Source organism: Corvus hawaiiensis, chromosome 4 (genome assembly GCF_020740725.1).
Source record: "Corvus hawaiiensis isolate bCorHaw1 chromosome 4, bCorHaw1.pri.cur, whole genome shotgun sequence".
Lineage (NCBI taxonomy): Eukaryota > Metazoa > Chordata > Aves > Passeriformes > Corvidae > Corvus > Corvus hawaiiensis.
Window position 1 is genome coordinate 32,596,587 of NC_063216.1, and position 25,327 is coordinate 32,621,913.

General features: G+C 35.7%; 1 protein-coding gene across 3 annotated transcripts in view; it reads right to left on the reverse strand.

The window, feature by feature from the left end:
* Window positions 1–4,021: 4,021 nt before the first annotated feature.
* The window catches only part of SCYL2 (SCY1 like pseudokinase 2), a 37,276-nt gene continuing 15,970 nt past the window's right edge, over window positions 4,022–25,327 (reverse strand). The window contains exons 6-19 of one of the 3 annotated variants that reach the window (XM_048300060.1): window positions 24,825–25,046; window positions 23,822–23,938; window positions 22,368–22,493; window positions 20,739–20,915; window positions 17,416–17,427; window positions 17,161–17,283; window positions 15,784–15,897; window positions 15,204–15,336; window positions 13,320–13,438; window positions 12,570–12,670; window positions 11,949–12,015; window positions 11,737–11,823; window positions 10,502–10,621; window positions 4,022–9,909 (exon numbers count right to left, since the gene is read on the reverse strand). In XM_048300060.1, coding sequence (XP_048156017.1) covers window positions 9,262–9,909; window positions 10,502–10,621; window positions 11,737–11,823; window positions 11,949–12,015; window positions 12,570–12,670; window positions 13,320–13,438; window positions 15,204–15,336; window positions 15,784–15,897; window positions 17,161–17,283; window positions 17,416–17,427; window positions 20,739–20,915; window positions 22,368–22,493; window positions 23,822–23,938; window positions 24,825–25,046 — 2,166 coding nt within the window. In that variant the 3' untranslated portion in view covers window positions 4,022–9,261. The remainder of the gene's footprint in view (window positions 9,910–10,501; window positions 10,622–11,736; window positions 11,824–11,948; window positions 12,016–12,569; window positions 12,671–13,319; window positions 13,439–15,203; window positions 15,337–15,783; window positions 15,898–17,160; window positions 17,284–17,415; window positions 17,428–20,738; window positions 20,916–22,367; window positions 22,494–23,821; window positions 23,939–24,824; window positions 25,047–25,327) is intronic. The other 2 variants (XM_048300063.1, XM_048300062.1) reach the window with 2 other exon arrangements.

Sequence of the window (25,327 nt, forward strand, 5' to 3'; positions counted from 1 at the left end):
CCTCTTTGAAAGTTTCAAATGCCTCCATATCTTCCAAATGGAGCAAAGTAATTAAGCAGAGATAATGAATACTGGTTTCATCTGCACATAGGCCTTAGGGTTGGCAGACTTTAATGTTCACAGCACTGTTAAGTTTGACAGTGCTTTGCCCAAGAACAAGGCCTTGGTAAAAATTGGGTGGTAGCTTTCATTGAATCATGAAATCATTCTTTCAGGAAAAGACCTTTAAGATCATCGAGTCCATCTGTTAACCCACCAATGCCAAGTCCACCACTAAACCAATGTCCTTAAGTGGTGCCTAAGAGGTCCACCCAGGTGATAAACATATTTTATTGTTAGGCATGAAACTTTGGGCTGAAGCCAATTCTTCCTTTGTATTTGTATAGTGTCTGGTGTACTGGAGACCCTTATTGTATTGGCACCTGTAAAAGTCATTGCAACGTTACATAAAAAAGAGGGTACTGTAGGAATTCAGCCGACAAGATCTACAGCATCTGATGTCAAATAGAAGAGGTGACCTGGCATCTCATGTTATACAAGGGTTTAGAGTAAATGATCGATCTGGTCCCTCAGATTTTGAAACCTATGGCTTTACATCTACAATTTTCTGCCGTAAATGAAGAGGGACTCAAAGACTTCAGAATCCTGGTTTCTATTTTACCACATATGAGAACTGAGTACTTTCCTGCCAGGTTAAATGCTTTGTGTTGAGTCAGCCCAAATCAATTTTTCAGATGTTGTGTTTGTTTCTCTGATAACTGCAGCAAAACCAGCACTAATTCCAAATAGTTAAAAATTCATCTTTAGTTTCTCACTTCTACTTCCCAATCAGATTGCCAGTAGGAAAGACATTTGATCACAGTTGGACACAAAATAAAAATAGTGGTTCTTAGTATGCTATGTAACATATAAAATAATAATGGAAATAAGAAATCCTATTTATAATTTTCCTTACTGAAAACTGCTAATTAAGTACTCATTTCTTACCTTACACTGTAAGAGGGCTTTTAAAGCATTTCTATGTGGAAAGTTCCTATGTGAAGTATGTCTGTTTCTCCACAAAAAGAAAAAAGGACAGAGCTTCTACACCATTGCACTAATACAGATACACTTGATGATGATTTCTGTGCCTACAGGAATAGTTTGTTAATTAAAAGTAAGTCCATTTTTACTTTCACAAAGCTGTATAAGGAGAGTCTTGTAGCTGGGCAAGAACATTTCTATTATGTTTGAAATGTATTTGAAAGTTCCTTGGGTTATAGTGACACCTTATGGCAGTTTTCTTGTATCTTACAAATAATTTTGAAATTAACATCTCATAACCTTTCACAGCCTGTCACTATCAGTAAGGAACTGCTTTGATGTTTTTAGAAATCTTTTTGTTACAAGTTATTTAAAAGATCATTCCACCTCTTCAAATTTGTATTTTCCCTTTTCTTCTTACTAGAAAAATACATTCAAAAGGGGAGTGGTCTTTGGTATTGTCTTCTTTCCATGTTTAACAGATTATCTATGCCAGGCAGTACACTTATAATATACTATTAGTAACTACCTGCGGTGATACCCAATCGTGAATAGTTGTGATTGATTCACCAAATTATAGCATGTAGCTCATTGTGTTTCTCTAATCCTAGATCTGAACTCTTTAAAAGAAAACATAATGATAGAAGTGAATGATACAATTCTTTCCTTTTAAATACTGTTAGAAACCAAAACTGTGGGATATGCAAATAAAACTCACTACTACATGAAGATCAGAATTCATAAAACCTGCCTTCCTGGGGGCTCTCCTTTAAGTGAATTTTCTAGTGTCTAACCAGAGCTATCTCTGCAGCCCTTCCCTCACCTGAAGTGCAAAGTCAGTCTGTCTACTGAGGCAACAGTTACCATAAAACTTACATTAATTCTTTATCTTTGGTATTTTAACAATGCTTTCATTGAACAAGGGTTGAAAGTGGGCAACAGGTTTGAAGTTGCAAAGGGCTGAGAAGGAATGAGGGAGAAGGATGACTGAGCAGTCACATCAATCTTAAAAACAGAGATGAAAATCTATATATGCTCTAGTAGACTTGAAGGGAGAGTTGAGTTTATGCTCAACTGCAGCTAGGGCTTACTTATGTTAGAATAAAATAAGCTCCAGAATACCTTTCATGCAACCTTTTCTCATTTAAAAATTATGACATAGAGACAGCTTAAAATGATAAATAAACTTTTCTTCGAGCAAAATATTTGTTTAAAATTAGTATTTTAAGTTCTAACAGATGTGACTAAATCTGTCAAATCTCTTACCATCTATAAATTAAAAAACTAAACCTACATGCCTTTGCCTGTGTTGCAACTTCAGCTCCCAAACCTCTTGGTTCTCAGGTAAAAGATAATATTTTCATTGATGTTGTTAAAAATGGAGGTTCTTCTTTGATTATCCCTTAGATGATTCTTGCAGGAGAGTGTAAAACCTAGTCTTTTGAATGTTGTGCAAAAAGTGAAGCATTTTAAGAAATTCCATGAAAAAAGGCCAAATAATAATTATGGCAAAAGCAAAAGGTGGATAAAAACCTCCAACCTTAGAAAATTGGTAAGTATAGGTAGGTCACTAAACTTCTACCATTTCTAAGTTTCCAATCATTTCACATCCACAACTGCCTTAATTTGCAGGAAGAAACTGCAATAGAGCCTAACAGTACAGTTCATAGGCAGGTGTCCTACAGAGGAAAAAAAGAATTTTTTTGAAGTCTAGAGTTCAAATTTTATGCCTAGAATTCTTAGTAAATTGTTTTAGAGCTTGAATAACTAGTATTTATTATTATTTAGCTGCTCTTGGGTTTGTGCATGGATAAGAGTATAAACTGAATTCCTGCTTTGTCAGTTTGGCACAGGAAATCAGAATCCACCTTTTTACTCTATGAGCCATTTTCCAACCTACTGAGCTAGTGCAGCGGTCTTCAGCTGATAACACAGCTTTACAAATGCTGATATAAAAAAGATTAACCTAAAGTTCTGGTGTATAACAAATCCAAAGGTCAGACTAGAGATATTTAAGTGATGAAACACAATTAGCTGCCAATATCAAAGGATTCCAGGCAAAGAATAAACAACTGCAAAGATCTCCAGCTGTCCCTGCTTGAAGGTTTATGCCATCTGAATTAATGAAAGAGTTTATAAAAACATCAACTTTACACCACAACAAACCAACCCAGAACATCTGGATTTCAGCACTTGAAACCTTCTTGCTTAAGAAACGGGTAGAAGTTAGGGATCCTACCAATATCCAGACATGGAGAGACAAAGAGAACATTTCCAAGGTGAAGGACATACCAGTCAGATCAGGACTGTGATTAGCTGAGCAAATTAAGGCGGGCATTTTCTCAGCAGGGGGCTGGCATATGACAGGACTGTGCTCACTTGATGGATACAGCTGTGGAAGGAATGGGTCTGCTGCCATCCTCAGCAAGTGAAAATGAAGAGAGAATTGAAGCCACCTGGCGCTACTTTTCCATTTTCACCGAATCTATCTTTTTGTTCTACTCTCTTCTCCCATACCATCTCCGGCTAACAATGATGCTTCTAAGCAGATCAGAAGCCAGATGTCTTGTACTTGAAGAATTTGTACCATACTAAAAGCTGAGAACCACATTCCTTCGGAGTGCTGGCAAACTCTAACCTTACAAAGCAGTGTATCTTGAAAATCGGGTTTAGAGAAAGGGTTGGTTTCTTGGTCAATGAGCTGTGAAAACGCAAACTGAGATCACTATGTATCATCAGAATCCCAGCGTGGGCTTAGAAAAAGTAAATGATAATTTTAGAGGCATCTAGTGTGGCAGCTTTCCCCCAGAACTTTTATCCATTGCATGAAAGCAGTATCGATGACATTTTACAAATGTCTGGACAGCAATCTCTAAGAAACGAACATGAAAGTATGTAGGATAATGTATTTCAAACAAAATGTACAGGGAAAGAGTTTTCTACAGAAGTTACTATTAGTTAATTTAATGACAATTTTCAATAAAAATATCTTCCAACGTGAAAATATGAAAAGTTCATTTATTTCCATAGGCAACCTAATTCAGAATACAAAGTAGTGTGTATTTCTCAAAACTGTCACTGTACCTTTTACATAGCTTCAAAGTAACTGATCTAAAAGTTGATACGAGAATAATTTTGGTTTTGAAGAGCTGTCCAATAAACCAGATACACACTGATGCCATGCTATGACAGTTCTATTTATGAATCACAGCTGACACAACAATATCATTTTATAAATCTCATGAGAATTTTAATGTTTTACAATCAGAACATAAATCTGCCACTAGTACAGAGACTGTACAATTAGACAAATAAACAAGTATTAAATATTTTGCTCAAGGCCTGAGTTCACTATAACACATTTTGATTTACAGCTTCATCTCAGGAATCTGTACAGCAGTTAGACCTGTTTCAGAGAACTTAAAGACAGTACAACTTCGGGGCTTGTTTGTAATGTTGATACAAGGGTGAGGCCTTAATGGCAAGAGGATTTGGTGTACGAATCCAAGGTTTTACTGCCTTGTGTAATTTCCTTGCAAAGCAGTCAAAACCTAATGGAAGGTAAGGTACAAGTTAGAACCTCACTTGAAAATCAGCTAACTCATCTGAAATTCTCCAGATAGGTTTTCTCACAGCTATTTCAAAGGAAAAGTTCACAATGAATATATAAAATGCAGCATAACTCTTAACAAAGAAAAAAAAGGGTTACATATACAACAGGGTACTTTTTTTTTCTGTACTCCCCCTCCCTATTCTTCTTTTGTTGGAAATGGCACAAATCAGCAATATCCCACCCAGCCCCAATAAAAAGCCCCTAATCAATACACAAAGGTCACTCTGAAGTCCAAAACCTTTACTGTAATGCAAGATCCAGTGTTCATAAACTTATGTTTTAAAAACTTTCCTTTTCTGCTCAAGTCACACAGATGTAGGCAGACTAAGCATGTATATTTATAACAGATAACACAAGTATCATGTCATTCTTAGCCTGCATGGAAGTTTTATGGAATTTGATTCAAATCTAACTTCTCATTTAGTCTCTGTTTTTTTGGTGCAGTTGAACTGAAAAATCCAAAAATCCTATAATCTATAATATAATCACACTTATGTATCTACAGATACAGGTAACATAACAACAGAGGTTATAATACAGAAGTCAACATACATTTTTCTTTAAAAGGCCATCAGGGTATTTGTTACGGTTTCACATAAATGTGAACCAGTTGTAGCTAAAAAGACAAAACAGAAAAGGAAAGTTTTAAAGAATAAGGCTTGAAATGTTGTGCACCTACACATCCAAAAATTCAGCCTTTTACTTGGGAGTACTCAACACCTGTGTAAGGCCACAGCTTTCCCACAACATTTCTTATTCACAGTGAGGAGAACATTGTATCTTCATTAAAACAAACCAGGGCACTCTACCCATGTTCCCAGTAAAATTTCTCTCCCCATCTCCCAAATAACTGGTGGATTCCATTACATTTCAAGACACTCCTCTGGTAGTGCTGCCCTCCTGCATAAGCAGCTTCCAAGGCCTGTTCTGTTCCTTATTCATACCACCTGTGTGATGAAAAGGAACAGAAGATTTGTTCCCTCCTCCAGTGACACCTATGCCATTTCACTCCCAGCTTCTCTCAAGAGTCAGAATCACAGGTTTCTAAGCTAATCTGAAACTTAGTAGTTTTAAGGTTCTCCATCAGCCCAAACGGAGGTTTTTCAAGCCTCTAATACAATCCTTCCCTCTGACAGGATTAGTTTGCTTTCTGTGACTGAGTTTTGAGAGGATACTTCAGCGGCTTTCCTATTTTAACCCAAATGGAACCAAGAGCTCTAATATGGAAAACACTTCTGTCTTGGTGCAGTCATGTTCATTTAGCATACAGCAGAGCCGGCAAAGCACAACTGATGTAATAAGATGTGCAGCTATTTTCACTTAGCTTCTCCTTTTGTACTAAATATAATATAGATGAATCACTTAAAGAATAGGAACTTACTTCCTTCCCTTTACCCCCTCCTTTACAAATGAATGTAAACTAGGTGGGCTGGGCACTTCAGTGCAGACCCTGTTCTCATTTCCACAGTAGAATGAAGATACGCTCACAGTGGGTGAACACAGTGGGTGCTCCCACATTTTTTCCTTTAAATTAGGTTGAATACAAAGGGCAGAAATTTAGTGCAATTTACAGTCTTGCAGTCTTGCTCAAGGCATTGTAAAGAAGAACAACTTTTTTACCAGGTTACTATTTCATTAACAGCATTTGTAGTTTCTTAATCAGGTACCAATTTCAAACCTGTGTTCTCCATTTTACTTTGCATGAGACCCTCTGCTTCAGGCCAAGCTAGGTCTAACACCGCTTTCCATCCAAGTTCAGATGCAGGAGGCTCCCGCAACACCCACATTTTGTAACACTGTCCCTTCACCTTCCTCCTTCTCAAAAAAAAACTTGGATGTGAAGCACAATCGCTGCTCTCAAACAATTCACTCTGGCCACAACTCTTCCAGCCTCTTGCAGGGCCTCACAATGATGACTTGTAAGTGGAGAGCTCAATTGGACAAGGCTTCCTAAAGAAAAACTATTGTAGCAGGAGCCAAGGGGCACGTGGCCATGGTGACTTACCTCTTGCAAGTCCTCCTTCCTTTATGTTAAGAAGAAATAATTAGAGAACTTCACACACACTGAGTTTCCTGACACACTAAGCAGGAAGCATCAACATGGAAGGGGGATTGGAGTCGCTCATTTTAACTACAGTTTGGTTTTTTTAAATTTTTAAAAACCTGGAAGATTTTGTTAGAAGTTTTATAAGCACCCTTTTCAGTTTTCTTTGTTGTTCTTCTACTCTGGGCATTCTGAAAATTGCAGCAAACAAGAGAAATCGAAATTATGTTCTCGAATATAAATAGAAAAATGTCCTATTGCTTGAGTCAGATAAAGAGCTTATTCCATTGCATTACCACTTCATCAAAGAGCAACTTTTAATTTGAATCTGTAGGGTTTTTTTTTACTTTGTTCTTACAAAATAGATTATATTCTCATACAGCCCATGCCAAAAGCACATACCCCAAACCACACAGTTTAGGAGGTCTAGTATATGAAATGAGATCAATTTTTTTTCACTTAACTTTCCCTGCAATAGGTTAAACTAAATCCAGTTCTGAAAAGCCCCCAGTCCAGAGAGACCAGTGACTGAAATCCCAGATCAGGACACTGACTTTTACGACTGCCCTTGCCATAGATGTATTAATTTAATACATTGTAGAGTCCTATGAGATGCTGCTTTTAATATAAACTTATTCTCCAAAAAATTTAGAGGAATACAGATTCAAGTAATTCTTCAAAGGCTTGCCTTAGGTTACCCTAACAAAACACAGCTTTCAGGAGTTGACATAAAAGACGACGTTAATTAAGAGTATAGAGTGCCAGCCACCATAAATGAACTTAAATAGTTCAACAGATCTAGTTTTGAATTTAAATTTACACAGGTATTTTAACATAACCTACAATGCTTACCACAAATATTAACAGCACATAAGCATCACAATATGTTAGGTATTGTTTTCTAGACCACAAATTCATTGGTCCCAAGTATTTTAAAATAACAGGACTAACACAGCAGCTATAATACATAAAGGATTCTTTAAGAAATATGCTTAATGCTATAACTGCTTAGAACTGTGGAAGTATAACAAAATACAAGTCATATTTACAGCATAAGGCCCTTTGGTTTCTTAAGCAGCAAATGAAAGAAGAGTTTCTTCAGTGAAAGGCTTTGAAAAATAAAGCAGGTAGGCTTTCCGTAAAAAAGGTTAACTAGTTCTTTCCTTCTCAAAATAACCATTTACAGTCTTCAAAATATTAGTTAAGAAAGCTCTCGAAATTCTTAGGAAAAAAAAGTTAAAACCCAACAGTAGTATCTGACAGAGCAGAGATTCCATCATGGGCAAGCTGAACATAACACCTTCTGGGAAGTAGAAGAAACTACTACTTGGATTTCTTGAGACCTTTATTGAATTTAGAGTAATACAATAAAAAGGATCTGAAATACCTGTGAATTTATCATATATTCTAGAGCTTACAAATCCGTATTTAAGAAATCACTTAATGTCAATCTATCCTTCATAAGGACTTGATTTAAAACAAAATTAAAATGAAATAGTTCACTCTAGTCAAGGCAATTTATGGCAGTCTGCTTTTTCACACAACCCTGTGCAACTTGTATATAGCCATCCTTTTTAATCTTCTCAATTGAGCCCAAAATTATTTATTAATTCAAGATATTTCTGTATAACTATATAACGTGTGTTTAGTTACACAGCTGGGGCAGTCAACATGTGAATTTTACATTTACATTCATTTTGTGAAGTTTCATAACTACAATTATTCTTTTTACACATCTGTTAGAAGCAGTATCATATTAGCCAAAACAATGGAATATAGAGTAAACGTGATGAAATCACCACATGTATTTTAAAATCCGGCTTAAGTGGTATGTTGCTTTTGCTATGGGGCTTCTAACAAGGATCTGGCATTATAAAAGAGATTGTAATCCAGCATGACCTTTGAAGCAGTGTTCTTACTCTGTTCCAAACCTGAACCACATTTTAGAACAACTCCTTATGCCTTACGAATCTTGTTACAGTTTACTACCACATTCATTACATTAGCTTACATGAGAGAAGGAAGTCAAAATATGCTCCCTTCTTAGTCTTGCCCCCACTTATCGGTTAAGAGTTCTCTCTGTATAATTCGGCTATCAAAAGTTTTGGGCCAGCGTAAGAATTTTCGCAAACTGTCATAGGGCAAAATGACAGCTTGTTTCAAATCCAGGCAATACAAATAATTCTCTAGGTTTGCATCCACTAGCATCATTATCCCCTAAGTATTTTTGCTTAACTTAAGAAACAAAATTTTGCAGGAAATTTCATAGGAGTTGACTGAGTTCACCTATGAATAATTTTGATAGACTTCTTTTTCAGTTGAATATATGCATCCTACCTTCAGTACTCTCATGTTGGTAAAGAGACAAAAGACCTTTAGCATGTAAGATGACTTTGCACTTACACAATTCCACTGCAGTACCAGGTGAATGCAACATCAGCCTTTTTTCCTGTCCAAAAGTCATTACTTTGCTGGGTTGAAAGTTTCCCCGAGTCATGCTTTTACTAATCAAAACAAGATGTTAATCAGCTTACCCATGATCCAAATTTCATCAATCTTTGAAAGAAGAGAACAAAACATTTTACCCAAAAAGATCTTTTAAGTCATTGCTAGCTGAACTGCTGTTTGTCATTGTGTCTGCTGGTTGTGCGAAGTTCTGAGGAGAAAAGAAAGGATTACCCTGTATGCCAAAGCCCGGCTGTCCTATCATGTTCATCTGTGGTCCCAAGGCTGTATTGCTCGTGTTCGGGGACCCTGGAGGTGGCACAAACTGATTAACCCACTGGCTTGATTTCTGCTGAGCCAACTGTTTCATGCTAACTTTGGGTTTTTGAGGACCAAAAAGATTATCTAAAGCAGACATATCTGGGGGTCTGTTTTGTTGTGTCAGTGGAGAGATTGCAGATGCAGCATTCATAGGACTGTAATTTGGCATATTGGCGGGTGGTACAATGTTCATCTTGGTTGCTCCTGCATTTGGACCACTGAAGAAATTCTGAGTGGCAAGACCTGCTCCCATAGTGAATCCAGCAGTCTGAAACCCCATATTTGTGTTTAGTCCGTTTGTCATATTTCGTTTTGTGTTGTCAATAGGTGATGAAAATCCCATTCCAACACCCATAGAAGGAACAGAAGAGAAGCTGTTTGAAGGTGCAACTTGAGCTTGGTTGATAGGACGGCTACTCAAAGATGACATATTATCTATCAAGGTATCTGTCAAGTCTTTTGTCTGCAAAACACATAAAATGCAGTTAAATGTTTTTTCCTGTAAAGACATTCTAGCAACAGTATTTTATCATTACTCCTGCAGACCTGGCATAAAGTTTTCAGAAATTAGAATTCACTGCATGGAATTGGGCATGAAATGTAATAATACACAAGAGAGATTGGATTATTTTTGTGCATTGCTGCTTAGAACTAATTGTTAGGCAGCTTTAATTTGACATCTAAGACTACACAAAAAGTACTACTGTGACTACTTGCTTAAATGCCCCATTCCTATCCCCAAATCCTTCATTTATTTACTTAATAAACTCTTCAGAGAAATACCTTTCTTAATATGTCCTTTCCTTATCTAGAATGATAACCCTCTGATAATAATCACACCCTTGGAAACTCTAAGAATTTAAAAAGTGGGGAATAGTGCTAACTATGCAAATGGATGGCACATGAAAATTTCATTTAGCTTTTCTCAGCTGTGCCACTGTACCACCAGAGAAAACAAAAGTGACTCACAGGAGGAAGAAATGCTAAATGCATATAGCCCTTGAAAAGGCATCAGAGTTCCAATGGAAACAGTGCAGTTGTTTGTTCTCTCTCACCTGCTTCACTGGAGGGGTTACTGTAGTTGTTTGGGGCTTAAGAGGTTGCTGGCTTTTCAGTTTCTGTGCCTGTTCTTGTTCTTTAGCTAACTTCTGCTTCTCTTCCAGTGTAAGTGAGGCCTTAAAAGGGAAAATAGAGATAATAAGTTGCTCAAAATGGTTATTCTTTCATACGTATTCTGTACATTCATATTTTTATTTCATAATAGCACGCTCGTTTCAGTAATATGTGGTGAACAATACAATTATTTACACAAAAGAGAAAGCCAATAAGCAAAATCTATTATAATATTTACCATATTGCTAGAAAGTACTTAAAGCAAACATATACAATATTAAAAGTAGCATAATGAGAAATTTGGGCAGATCTCAAATAGAAGAGATATATCAACAAAACCACTTTAGCGTTCTTTCCTTAATATTGGGAATAAGAAAAAGCATTCTTCTCAGTTTTTGTTTTTATATGGTTACTAACTTGATACAGAAATGCAATTGACCATGGAGCTGAAAAGGGAATTTAAATTTAAAACTGCTCAAGAGTCTTTTGAGGATTTTAACTCTATTTTTGATAATAATGAAGGATAAAATAATTTAATCATTCCCCCTTAGTCTAAAATTAGTGAGAAGATTCAGATAACTAGAAAGAGAAATGATAAAATATGTAGATTCTGGGGAGCCATTTCCATAATTATTAGCATGAAAATAATTTCACAGTAGTTAAAGCTTGTATTCTGTTATGCCGTGTTTTTCCTTTGCTTCTTGTATTTAACCCCAAATTGACTGTTTTCACTTAACTTTGAAAGGTACAGGGAAAGTCAGTCTCTGCTACAACTTAAAATTCTACATTTTATCTTCATTTCTCTTTGTCATTTTATCATAAGGACCCCTATTTTGTTTTGCAATAAATCCAGTGGTGAAGTTTTAGTCTCATTTAAATCTATACTTAAGGCGAAAGAAAATAACCACAAATTTATAATCCTAATTGCTGCCTACTATGTACAAAGCTATTTTCAAGGAAAGGCTCACATGGAAATCAAAGGATATGATTTGAACATTTGTCATGGACCTTCTCACATGACTGTGCAGTGGTGTGCTATATAAAAGCAGTTAGTTTCTTTACTAAAGCTTTAAGTATGGTACATATTTACATGCATTGTTTTTCTGCAACCCTATCTAATACAACCTTGTATTAGACATATGGACAAAAAAGAATTACAAAATAAAGTAAAGCACACCTTTCTCTGTATTGATGAAATCTCATTCTCTTTACTATCAGATCCACTAGTTAGAAGGTCAGTTCCATTATTGAATACCTTGTCAATCTGTTTAAGGTCAAAGGAAAAAAAACTTTCATTACCTGAAATACTGTAATTTAAGGCTTTGTAAATATCGACTAGATAATTTTAAATTTCGATGTTCTATGTGTAAGTTACATATTACTGCTTACCTGATTGCCTGTACTGCTAGATCTTGCCTCTTCAGAGACACTCATTTGGTTGGCTATATCCAAGGATCTACATAGTGCAGAGTGTATTACAAAAAGACAACTTTGTAATCACATCCACAGCACTGATCTAACAATGCAGATCATTCTTCTGCATTTAAATAATACCAAAAAACCGCATTAGGAGAACACCACCACTTTTATATAATGCCTTCAGGAGACTGGCAAATGTTCCTATGATAAATAGTAAACACCTTCTAATCATTTCTCTTGGTCTTTATTTCTCCCTTTGAGCAGGGTGACCCAGATTTCAGATATCCCAAATTATTTTGCCTCAGAAATCTCACCTCATATCAAACTCCATAAAATAGTTCCAAATACTTTTAAAAAATCACAGCCTTCTAAAAGGCTGCAATGTTTATGTTTCTCTGGTACGTATTATTTCTCAGCAACTACAGGAAAGCAATTTAGCACATAGAAGCAAATATTCTGACAACTGTGCTTATTTGAGGTAATTCTCAACTACTGAACTTAGAATAACCTAATTTTTTTAATGATATGGCTAGAGTTTTCTAACACTTGCCAAAAAATTACTACTTCTCCAATATAAACATTAACACTTACTTCTGTTGCTCTTGCATGACATGAAGTTGCTCAAGTTTCGTTTTATGCTCTGCTTCCAATCTGTTGAGCATATCTTTTATAACACAAATGAAAGAATTGAACTGGAAAAGAAATATGTAAGAAGTTTGGGTTTTGTAGCAATGGAATTCAAATAGGTGTAACTTAGCAGATAATACCTCATAAACCTACAATACATAATGTCAGATAAAGTGCAGATTTTTAAATAACTTACAACTGACCTTCATTATCGTGCATTACATACAAAACTACAAGCAGAGTGCACACTGAAACAGGGAAAAATACAGGCCACTAAAAAAAAATTGAAATGGGGCAATGCAGACAAACCCCCCACATATGAGTATTACCAGATTGATTTTCAAACAAACAAATCAACCTACTATTCCCTTTTCCAATATTTCATAGCAATATAGCATTTTATTTGAATACTTATCATGTCAGTAGCTAACTGCTTTTGCAGGACATTTGGAAGGTGAAAGTATTAATTTTTAAATTTTACACCAGATCAGGTAAATACACTGAAAAATAACAAGCTTCAAACACACAAATACAGTAAACCTGGGAAGGGTTTTGGTATGTCTGTGTCTGTTGTAAAAACAAACAATACTGTAGTGGGTTTGTTTTTACAACAGACACAAACATGCAGTAATGTACGAATTTTTTATGACAACAGTTTAAATTTATTCTCTGATAACTGTCAAGTAAAAGCATGGAAAACAGTCATGTTCCTACCTGATTGAGATTAAGATTGTTCTCAATACTAAGAGGAATCAGATGGGGCAATACTTTTCCTGCAAGCTGTTCTTTGGTAATTCCCAACTTCTTGTGAGTAAATGTGCATTTGTAAATACCTAACACATAACATCAAAATAGCAAAAATTGTTAAGTTCAGTAAACAATGTGAACAAACCCAAAGTAGCACACTCATATATGTATTGATCATCTGAACAATCACTGTGTTTGTGTGCAAGCAGGGACAAACATGACCAAGAGAATCAGAAAGGCTAACTACTGATCCACAACAAACAGCAAGAGGCTTTGCTACAGTTCAGAACAAGAGGATGTCCAAAGTCATATTTTGCAGTTGTGAAACCTGGTATTAGTCAATGTATTGTTCTGGCCAATTATCTGAGAATATACATCTTTGACAGATCATGTGCAAGTGAGTTACCACAAACTAACACACCGCCACTTGAGAAATCAAGCTACATTAACTAAGGATGTGTTCTCTCCTGGCACAAGTAGCTAGGATTAACTATCATCCTGCTCTCATTTACAAACACTATTACCTAGAAGGTTGGGGCTGGGTTACATGTAGGATCAGAACTCATGCATAATCTTTATCTGTTTTAAGATCACTGAAAAAAGAATCCTGACAGGCATGAGAGACCCAGTGTTAAGCCCACACGTTCTGTAGTGTTTCTAACAGGAAGAGTCCTCTGCTTAAATAGTCCAGCTCTGGTGGCAAACACTGAACATATGAGCATAAAAGACACAGCAGCTTTCCTCTATGGTAGTTACCAAGACAAAGAAGATAAAGGATGGTATTACGATTCTGGAAGAAGGGAGAGCCTGAGTATATAAAACTGTTTCAGCCCATCATTTCCAACTTAGGATTCACTTACTCACTGTATCTGAGTAGAATTCAGGATTAACACAAAGCAAAAAATAGTGTCCCTTATTCTTAGATAGCAAATGTAAGTCGAAGCTGCAAAGATTAAGGGAAACAGGCAGCTTTAAATCAGTACAGGTTAAGATGCCTTCTTGCTGCTTTTGAGCAAATAAAAATAATGCTGCCATCACGTATTAGTACAGTGTTTAATGAGGGTTATTGGCAGTGCAGCTCAGCTGTTACAGTTGGTCTACACCACTTTGGAGTCAGCAAGAAAAATGGTCACTGTCTTCCAGACTTGGCCAAGTAGTCACACCTCCTTCTTGGCAGTGGCTCTGGTCATCTGGACTCCTTAAGTCCATTCAATTTGCTAAACTCACACACCCTGAGATAGGCAAGCACCAAGTGGCAGTAGGAAAGCTCAAGTAGGAGTGAGGTCTCCCATTCCAGAAGTACCAAGCCATTAGGTTTTGTTAGTCATTTTGTGAGACCTCACCCAGACTGTGTTCCATTTCTGTGCACAGGCACCACTGTGTGCCTAAACGTCCAACAAAATGAGTCTAACAAAACCTGCAGTAAAGAACAGTAGATTTGTACACCATCACTTATAGCATCTGCCATCAAGAGTGGAAGAAGAAGGCAACAGTAACATCTCGAAAGCTCCAGCCAGGAGCTCAGCATCTGAAAGACAGTTCAGATACTCTTCTGAAGAAAACTGCCTCTCTGACTGCGTGGAGCATGCAGTTCATGTAAGTGTCACAGCCCAAGAACTGCAATGAGTACTCAGGAACTGCACTTGGCCCTGAAGACTAAAAATATATGTACTAGTGCTCAGATGTCATATATAAGGTAACTGAACAGGGACATAACTCTAGAACCAGAAATAGGAAGTTTTTAAAAGTCATTTTAGGGATACACTATGTAAACATGTTCAATGATAACATAGAAAGCTTTCAGATTTACAATATCAAACCACAAAAGAGAAAGTTGGAAATATTAGTTACCTAAAATTCCCATGAGCACCGCAGGTTCCTTTGATGGAATTTGTTGAAGAAAAGGTAAAATATCGTCAAGCACAAACCATTTATCCAAGTACTCCAAAATCTTGCCCAAGCACACTAGTGAGTTTACCCGGACCTGTGAAGTGTGATAAGAATGAAACAAACTCTTTATTTAGAGAAAAAAAAAAAACCAACAACTTTACAAAAGTCATAAGAAAACCTTTGTACTGAAAAATTCAAGACAAGTTAAAAAATACTTTTGTATCATGAAAGAAAAACACTTGTTTTTATGCTCACAAAAACTTGGCTTTTCTGCATGACAAACACTGTCAATGTGCATTACTGTGGAACCCAGTTCGGTGACTTTTACAGTATTATTAACACAGTAAGTTGTTAACAACTTTAAAAATTGTTAAAGAAGTAAACGGTGCTTTTGCACTTGCAAGAAGCATTTAGAAAAAATTTCAGTAAGAAATCAGAACATATTGATAGGCTTTTCTTTAAAGATGCGACATGGTAAACCCAAAGTAATTAAAAGTTACAACATTTTCTGAAGACTAGAGAACATTACTATGATACTCACAGCAAGAGAAGAAGTTTGCAAACATGCATTCTTAATTCTTGGAATTAATGAATTTTTCATTGATGGGTAATCTATTAAATTGGCAAACGTGGGAATTATGTTTAGGCAAAGCTCCTACAAAAAAAAAATTCCACACAAGTTTAAAAAGAAACATGCATATTTATTATAAAATTAGTACTAATATAACTCAATATCAGTTAGCTTGAAATGTCTTCTTAAGCTTTCCTTTTAAGGAAATATTTAAGGAAATATGTTCAACTAAGCTGACTATAATCTATCAGACTCACTTAAAAATAGCTAGAATAATAAAGCATCATGATATGTATACAGAACCTTCAAAAATGGATTTTAGAAAAAAGAGCATTCATAAATTAATAATATTTAAACAGCAAGAATATCCTGCATTTTCATGAGACACCTTTATATAAAACCCAGCTTTTACTACAGCAAACTATCAATCTCCTACATAAATCAAGAAAATTTCAAGGAGTATCATCAATAATACACTGCAGTACAATGATAGACTGAGAGATAAAATATCACATCAAGATTAACCATACTTAAGCAACAGAGAAAAGATAAACACACAATTTCAGCCCAATCTCAAAAATAAGAGACAGTAATATTAAGTGTATGTTGTGAGTAAACACCTCAGTAACCAAAGTACGGATGCAGAAAAAAACTCATGCCAGGTACTTAGAAACAAAAACCTTTCTCCCTAATATTACAAAGGCTTTGCAAAGGCAGAAGTCACATCTGATTATCCAAAACCACCTTTGAGAAATATTTTGTTTCTTTATCTCCCACTCCTAAATGTTTTTGGAAGTTAATTGCAGTTGAATGATTAAAAAGATCCCCAGAAGAATCTTAGAAAGGTAGAGAAAGCATAAGGAGAAAAAAATAAAATATGAATACATAAAAATGTCACCAGAAGGTACATTAATATGATTTTACAGCACATCAGGTCTCCTGAGGTAACTGTCAGCACAGATGTTCTTACCAGTAGGAGTTCAGAATAAGCCACCTCTCACTGACTGGTACGAGCATGCATGCCTACATAGTTTCTGCTGCACAGGCAGTGAAATATAAATGCATATCCTACTTTCTGCTAGGGTGGCTAGTAAGAATTTAAGATAAGAGCATTAAAACAACAGTCAAGTGGTTACCCTCCTGGAAAATAAGGGAACTAAATTTTACTGTACCAGAAACAAATGTTCTTTAATGAAGCATTCATCTCTTTCAACATTCAGACATATTATACAGCTTTATCTTTTTTTTTTTTTCTACAAGTGAACAAACACAGGAGTACACAAAAAGTTGGCACAGCAGCTGAAAGAGGAAAAAAGAAGTTATAAATAAAGGCTGCAACTACTATACCTGGATCTGAATTGAAGGTGCTTCCAAGGCTCTATAAACCATTGGTAGAACGCTGTTCTTTATTTCATCTGGCGGAGTTTTGGTTAGAAGCAAGTCCATTTTTTGCAGGAAGATTAACAATATCTGTTAAAAGAAGGACAATTCAGAAGCCAAAAGTTTTAACTGCAAAGCATATATTTCCAATTTAAAGTATGTTGCATCATATCAAAAAAACTTCAGAAGTTTTCTTATAACTCAGTAAATGTGGTCACTTACCATGTTGCTTGCCTGAAGGCATGGAAGACAAAAAAAACTTCAACATGTTATTGCATTTTAAAACCAGCAAATACAAATCAAACAAAATACACATGTTCTAGACTGACCCTTCTAAAATAACAAATCATAATGGCTCAGTAAGGAGTTCTTGTTTCTATTTACAAGAACTTGTAAATAGTTCTTGTTTCTATTTATGGCCGTTTGTTAAAATACACCCACAGAAAATCTTTATACACACATCACTACTGAAAACGCTAAACTTTAAAAAATCTACCACTCAAATTCTGTCCTCAAAGCACTTGATCAAAACTCCACACATACAAGCTGTATTCCATGTGTCTGAAATCAAAACAGGGACATAACAAAAAGAATATTACAGCTACTAGATGGACAAAAAACACCTTGCATCCATGGATATCAAGACTCCTTTTAGAAAATAGGTTAAACTAGGTGGATAAACTATCACATTAATAACAAAAAGCCAAGTATTTTATAGGAAGATTTAAATTTTTGTCTAAAAATACATGGCAATCAGTGCTTGTATGTCAAATAAAAAGAAGCATCTAAGTGTAGAAACTGAAATGTACCAAGACCACATTACAAATTCCCCCCTTTTATTTGTTTTCCTTTACAGAGAAGAAAAACAGATTTTCACACTCCAGCTAGTAAGTGTTTTCTTATTGGATATCTATTATTTTCCAAACTGCACACACACAAAATTTCATTCATTCATTCATTCATTCATTCCATGAACATTGATTCTGATGCAATATTATATGTTATATATTATATGCAATATTATATGTCCCCCTATTTGGGACAATCAGAGTGAGATGGATGAGACCAGTTTTAAAGATAGATTTTATAGTTTTCCTCAATATAGAATCTTTGTTTGCCCTAAACTTGACTTCTTGAAATCTACACGTGCTCTTAACACATGTTCTTCTCTAACAACCCTATAGTATTGTGGAATTACAATTTCTATGCTAGTTAAATCTATAGTTTTGGAGAAATATCATTGGATTGTTTTTGTAAATTTGAAATGGACATAAATGAAACCTGTTATTTAACAACTAGAAAATCTCCTTTAAAGTAAGAACCAAGTACTATATAATAATTTAGATTTCACAGGAGCAGTTCAGCTCCTTACACTGGCTATCAAGGCTTTTAACTAAGATAAAGCTGTATAATTTCTGATCTCTCTTTACCTGCGTTTAACTACAACATAGTACACACTGTTCTAAAGAACACTTTTTATTTCCAGCTTCTAGGATCATATTTGATACCTTTTATCTATTTAGGTAAAAACTGAGATGGTACAGTCACAGATTCACACAGGCCATCTAATAAGCAATTAACAGCAGCTGCACTCTAAGTAATAATGCTTCATTCATTAATGCATTCATTAATGCAGAGCCCAGTACTTGTCAGGATACACTTCTGTGTAGTGAATCAGAAAATGAATTTACAGCACTTCCTACACTAACTCTCTATGGAATCCTGTGGATATAAATTAAGGGTTTGTCTGGGAAGCTATGGCAGAGTAAGCTAGGGTGTTAATCTACAGCACACAAGACTCCACACTAACCCCAAGAGTAAATTTAACTAAATATGCCTTTTTCATATTATGAATTCCCTCACAAAAAGACATTGTGAACACTAGCTAACAACTTCTTCATATTGAATTAGAGCAGCTTTCCTATGACACATCCATTTCCTAATTTAAATATCCTACTAAAGTCAAGCAACAGGCCCATCATACAAATCTGTAACATATTGAAAGAGTGTTTTGAAGAAACACTGGCATCTTCCCTGAATGTCTCTTCCAGGAGTTACAAACACACAGAAGCCAGACATTTTCTGTCTTGTACAAAGATAGTCAGATCTGGAATTCCATCCTCAAGCACTCTGAACCCTTGTATTTTTTCCAGAATTCCTGATATATTAACTTTGAAAATATGATCTATATTACCTAAACTTTGCCATACGAAAAAGACCACAGAAATAACAGTTGAACAAGCCATGTAGCACTTCGCACTAAAAATACCAGCAGAAGAATTTAATAGAGTCTAGACAGTCACAGAAAAATTTTGCAAAGCTCCATCTTTATGAGATGACTCCAAGTTTGTATTTTGCTTCCCCCATTTCTCAAGACATAAACCAGCTTTTGTGTCCATTATGCTCCAGTTGTAACTTTGCTACAAACTTTTTGCAGCGAGGATTGTGTCACAAAGCTAATATTAAAGGTGGCAAAACACGGTGTTACCTTTTAGGATGACACAGCACAAATGAGATGTTCACTGGCTTTTGGTTGGTTAAACATTGACTTTTTTCAAGAGAACAAAGCTAACATAAAGCTTCAGTGTACCAAGTATAAACAGCATTAAGCAGTTCAAATTTCCTGAGGTATTCTCAGTTACACAGCTGATGCCTTCCCTGCCTCCTCAGTGTAATGACAGTTCTCTGGTCCAGTTTTCTGAAACCCAGAAATAAAAGGTCTGCTTGTTCATTCCTACGCTTATCTTGCCCTTTAAGTGCTCTGCAGAAAAACAATGGCACACAGGAGTGAGCTCGAAGGAATGCACTGTCTCTCATCCATGGAGGCACAATGCCTCACTTTGTGACAGATTTCTCAGGAATCATCATGCAAATGGTGATGATAAAAGGATGTAAATTTTTGATTCTTTACAGTAACAATTATGTCTTAATACTTCTATACATTTTAACAGCAGGAAAACCAGCATATTTTACTTACACATTACATTTGTCAAATTAAAAGTTAAACTAATTTCACAAATTTTTGCACAGTCCTCAAACAAGTGCTACTCTTATTGTAAATAAATAGCACTCCTAAGAGTGTGTCAAAACTAGTTTTTCCGCCCCATGATCTCAATGTCACCAATCTGGATACAAGAAAAAAACCAAATTAAAAAACCCCAGGTTCATGTACTGGTAGAATATATGCAAACACTGTACTGTACAACCCTGCTCAGATTGCCCAGGTAAGTGTTAAAATGCCTACAAATGTATCTTCTACAATCAACCAAAACCAAGTGGGTAAATTAAGGTTTTTTTGCAAAACTCATCTCATCTATAAATACAATATACCCTCAGAAAACCCATCTAAAGAAGCAGAAGTAGACGCTTTTTGAATTTCCTGGAAGAATCTGTTTTGTATGAATCAAGACTGACTGTCTGGACAACTACAGAGCAGGTTGGGCAATGTGTGTGAAACTGGAAAAGGGAAACAGAACAATTAGTCATTTTTTCAGGGAAAAAAAATACCAACGAGAAAAATTGTAATATGAGTAATATTAACATACCTGGATTGGTTCTTGCTGCTTAAAAACAGGCCCAAGATCAGGCAGAACGAGCTTGATATATTCTTCTTTGGTGCATTCCTCAGCAATTAGGAGAACATTAGGCAGGACAAAGGGTACCATATCAGGATTCACAAATTCAGAAGTCAAGCAAGGCAAAATTCGCTGAATTATAACGCGCTACAAGAAAAAAAAGAAAACAAGTATGAATCATGTACTGCACTGCAGTAAGTTACCACTGTGCCAGTTCAGCAGCTTTTGTATTAGCCTGATATTTACAAAAAAGCAGACAGATAATTTTCAGTTTTGATCTCTTATTTGCACTGTAGCTAATACACTGTGCTACTCTGCTTACTTTTCTGTTTGCACTCAAAACATAAATGAAGATGTTAACAACTGTGAAGATCAACAAAAAGCAACTAACTGTACAGAAAATAGGACTTTCAGCCACACACAAGTTACAAAAACCTTGCTCTATATGCTTTCTTTGAAAAGACCCAAACAAGACCCTTAAAAAGACCCTATAAACCTCCAAAATAGTAATTTTTTTCTGTACCCCATCATTCACTGAACAAACACATAATCCTACTATACCTCCCTGTAAAGCTCCAGGTACATTCCCTAAAAAGGATTCTGCTGATGAAAAAGATATTTAAACTGTGGATGTCTACTGTAGAATTAGACATCCTTTAATGCTTTTGAAGCCAATAAACAGAAATATATGGTTCAAGGCAGAGTCACTTCCCTCATAAAATATACTTTCAAGACAGAAAAAAAATAGAAAGAATGCCCTATAGATGATTAGGTCAATCACTGGCTGTCTAAAGTTAGGTGAAATACATGCCACCTATTTCCAAATTCAAAGCAGCCACCATTTCTGATCAAAGGAAAAAATTACTAAATTTAAAAGAACAAAGTATTAAATATGGAATCTGAATGTTGCACTGCGTAGTGCAAAACAGAATTAAAAATGAAGAAATTTAATGCACTGGTTGAGAAGCTCAGTTGTTCTATTATGTATTAATACTATTTTTCTATTACATATGCATTACGGCTGATGTAAATTAAATTATACCACAAAAGGAGCCGGTCTAGACATAGTGTTTAGCACTACACAGGAGAAACATGTAATGACAGGCATTTGCTTTTGAGATTTCTGAGCACTGCCAGCACAAGAAAGCACTTAGTCTACTGAGGGAAGGAAGCTTTGCATTATTCCACATTAAAGTACTGCCTTGCTACGAAAAAACTTGAAGCAATCTTATAGGAAGAAAAGGTGGCAAAATGGCTTCAAAGAGCTATGATGGCATCTGGAAACACATGGAAAGCCTTGTAAGAGGAGAGGAGACAACTCCCTTTCAAACTAGGATGAACTACAACAGGACATGCAAATGATGGTTCCTTATTTGGTTATTTGCCATTTTCCATTTAAAGTATTACTGATTGCTGAGGAATACTTCCACAGTAAGCATGTTCTAACCTCCCTTTATTTCCTCCTACTCTATTCTGACAGTCTCATGGCAATCTATTATGCTACAATGCTACAGAAAGTCCAGCATTCCAAGACTCAAAATGCTAACAGATGTTCATATATTTTAAAACTTGCTGTTACAAGATATCATTCAGACAAACCTTAGGTAGTTTTGGCAGAACTTTTGGTAGTCCTTTAAAAAACTGTGATTTCTGCAGGTTATCCCTTTGAAATAACGAATCAAAATACTGAAGCGTCATTGCTCCTACATCATCGAAGAATGGTATCTAAAAATAAGATTAAAAGGTTGTCATCTGGAGGGGGACAACATTGACACTGCTACAATAATTCCAAAATACCACCATCTATTTACCTTTTCAATGCACTACAGTAAGCCTTTACAATAACATGTCTGCAACTAACAATTAGAAAATTAAATTTTTACATATCAAGTAGTATAATATTCAGATACAGGTTGATTATTAAGACGGAACTTTCCTAGCATTTTTCAAAAACTCATGCATGTTATGTGTATCTAAGCTAAAACATTATTTCATACACAGTAAATTGCTTACAAAAAAGAAGTAATGAAAAATAAAAACTTTGCATAAATATTCTCCTAGGAATAACCATGCTGTTTTACGTTACAATGACCTACTAGGTCATCCACATCCGGCTCCCACCCCTGGAAACTCCAGAAAACCCTGGAAGCTCTGATACCTCTACCCTATGATTCAGTGTGCAGTGTAGATATGGTAAAAGAGACTCAACATCTTTATAAAACCATAGTGCTTAATACAACCACTTAAGAGATTTGTTTGTTGTAGTCCTTCAGACAACTGAGCTGATACCTGAGAAATATCTGCCAATTCCCTCACTCCCATCTGTCAGCATATCAGCAGAGAAAACCATCACCTGTTTCCTCTCCTCTCTTCACCCACTATTTCTTTCAACAGTTAAAACACTGATTTCTATCTCTGCGTACCATTTTTTTACACCATAGCAAAAGATTAGAATTGTTTAGCAAAGCAAATCTATAAGCAGGAACCTGAAAGGCTATCAGATTGGAGAAAATGGGGCATAAGACAAGGGAAGAACCATGCTTTAAGTTCTACTTTCAGGAGCAACAGTTTGCCAAATTAAAACTTACATTATATCCTACTTGCAATTAAATTTTGCTTTGTTATGGCAAATAATGTCTGAATACACTTTTTTCTTCTGCATATTTAAGAATACATCAAAAATCATAAGCCAAAAGTTAATCCTTACATTTATTGCCCTTTATAATTTTCTCACTTTCAAATCCTTCCAATATAATTTTAAAGACTGAATTGTATAAAAGCCTAGCATAAAAAAGCTTCCAACTGTATGGAAAGGAATAAAGCAGTGTTGCATTGAATAATTTTTCTAAATTCTGTCTCAGTACTCACTTTTTCCATATGAATAAATGTCGGATAAGGACAACTTTTGGCAGCAACTAACATTACATCTAAATGGTTAAAAAATATTTAACATTTCAACTAAAATGATTAACAGAAAACACTTTAAAATAGCTCTACAAATCAAACACTAATTTCTCTCTTTCCTATGGCTACTGTATTTTCCATGGACTGACCTTAGTCATTTGATCTGCGTCTGGTCTGACTGCTGGGGCTACATTTAGGAGTAGCTTTACATGCTCACGCACCTCCTCGGGTATGCTCTGAAGAGTACCGGAGCTTAAACGGCTCAGCTGTGTAAGTAATCCAAGCATATACACCATGAGTTCAGAAAACTATATAACTATTTCCAGTATGCAACAGGCTTATACTTTGTTCTCTTGATGGTTTCTCTATCCATGCTTTTGATATCCCTCCCTTTTCCCCTTTTAGATGATTGCTCATAGCCTTCTCAGTTTCCCAAGAGCCTACCTGTTTTAGGTCCCATCCCTCTTTTTTTCAACTTCCCATTGTAGTTCAGGTTATCAGAGAACACAAACATGATGTTTTTAAACAGGAAAATGTCAAGATCTGAGGTGCTGCCTACACACATTAAAACACAGTACATACAACTATGGCAATTGGGCACCCAAAGAAGTTACAAAAGGAAACCTGCATATGAACAGACATTATGTCAGCTGATCCAATTAACTGTGACACTGTCTTTTCTGTTAATATTCACAGTCCACAAAGAATGTGAAATAGTGACAGCTAAGTGGATACCAACTGCCATGTCAAGTGATCAAATCACTCTAAACCCAGCCCTCCTCAGTGGTCCTACATAGGTAATTCACTGCCATGTGTTTCATACTGTTCACCCCAACAGGTAAGCATTATTTCCCAAGACCAGAATTTAACAGGTTTACAGAGAAATCAGGTGAAAAATGCAATTTTTAGATTATAAAGTTGGTACACGTAACTTCTTCTAGACATAAGTTTTATTTCTCATTTATTTCCCATTTATTTCCCGTATTTTGCTATGTTTTTCTTCCTTGTTATAACAACAGGATGCAAGGTAAGATACCATTGTCAGATAGTTTATGTTGGAGCTCTGATAGTGTTCTCAATATTTAAACCTATTTTACAATAATAACTTTTCAAATATGAAAATCAACAAATAGTCATAAAACAAACAAATACCTGATCCAGCTGTCTACTAAAGCTTTTATAAATATCTTGCTTGTTGACCTCAAAAATTGGTTTCCCTTTATTGAACACTGCATACATTACAGCTCCCAGAGAATACATATCACTGGCTGTCTCACAGCTCACAGAGAGAATATATTCTGGTGCCAGATACTCAGGATTTGGAAGACACAAGGATGGCAAGTTTGGATCCCATTCCTTACAAGGGAACTTTGGCTACAAGAAAAGTATGAGAAGTGAAACAAAGTACATTTATCAAGGATTTTTAAAGACCATTTTCAGTAAGAAACCCAAGCAGCAAAAAATAATTAGGCCTCTCAAATTCAATTATGAATCAAACAGAAACAGAGTAAAGCAAAACTGTTAAGAATCTCTGTCTGTAGCTTAGAGTGATTAGCTGATGCAGTTATGTCTGGATATTAGAGCTAGGAAGTGTAATGTAAAATCAAAGCACTGCTGGTAATGAGGAAACATGAGCTATGACAGAATTCATTTTA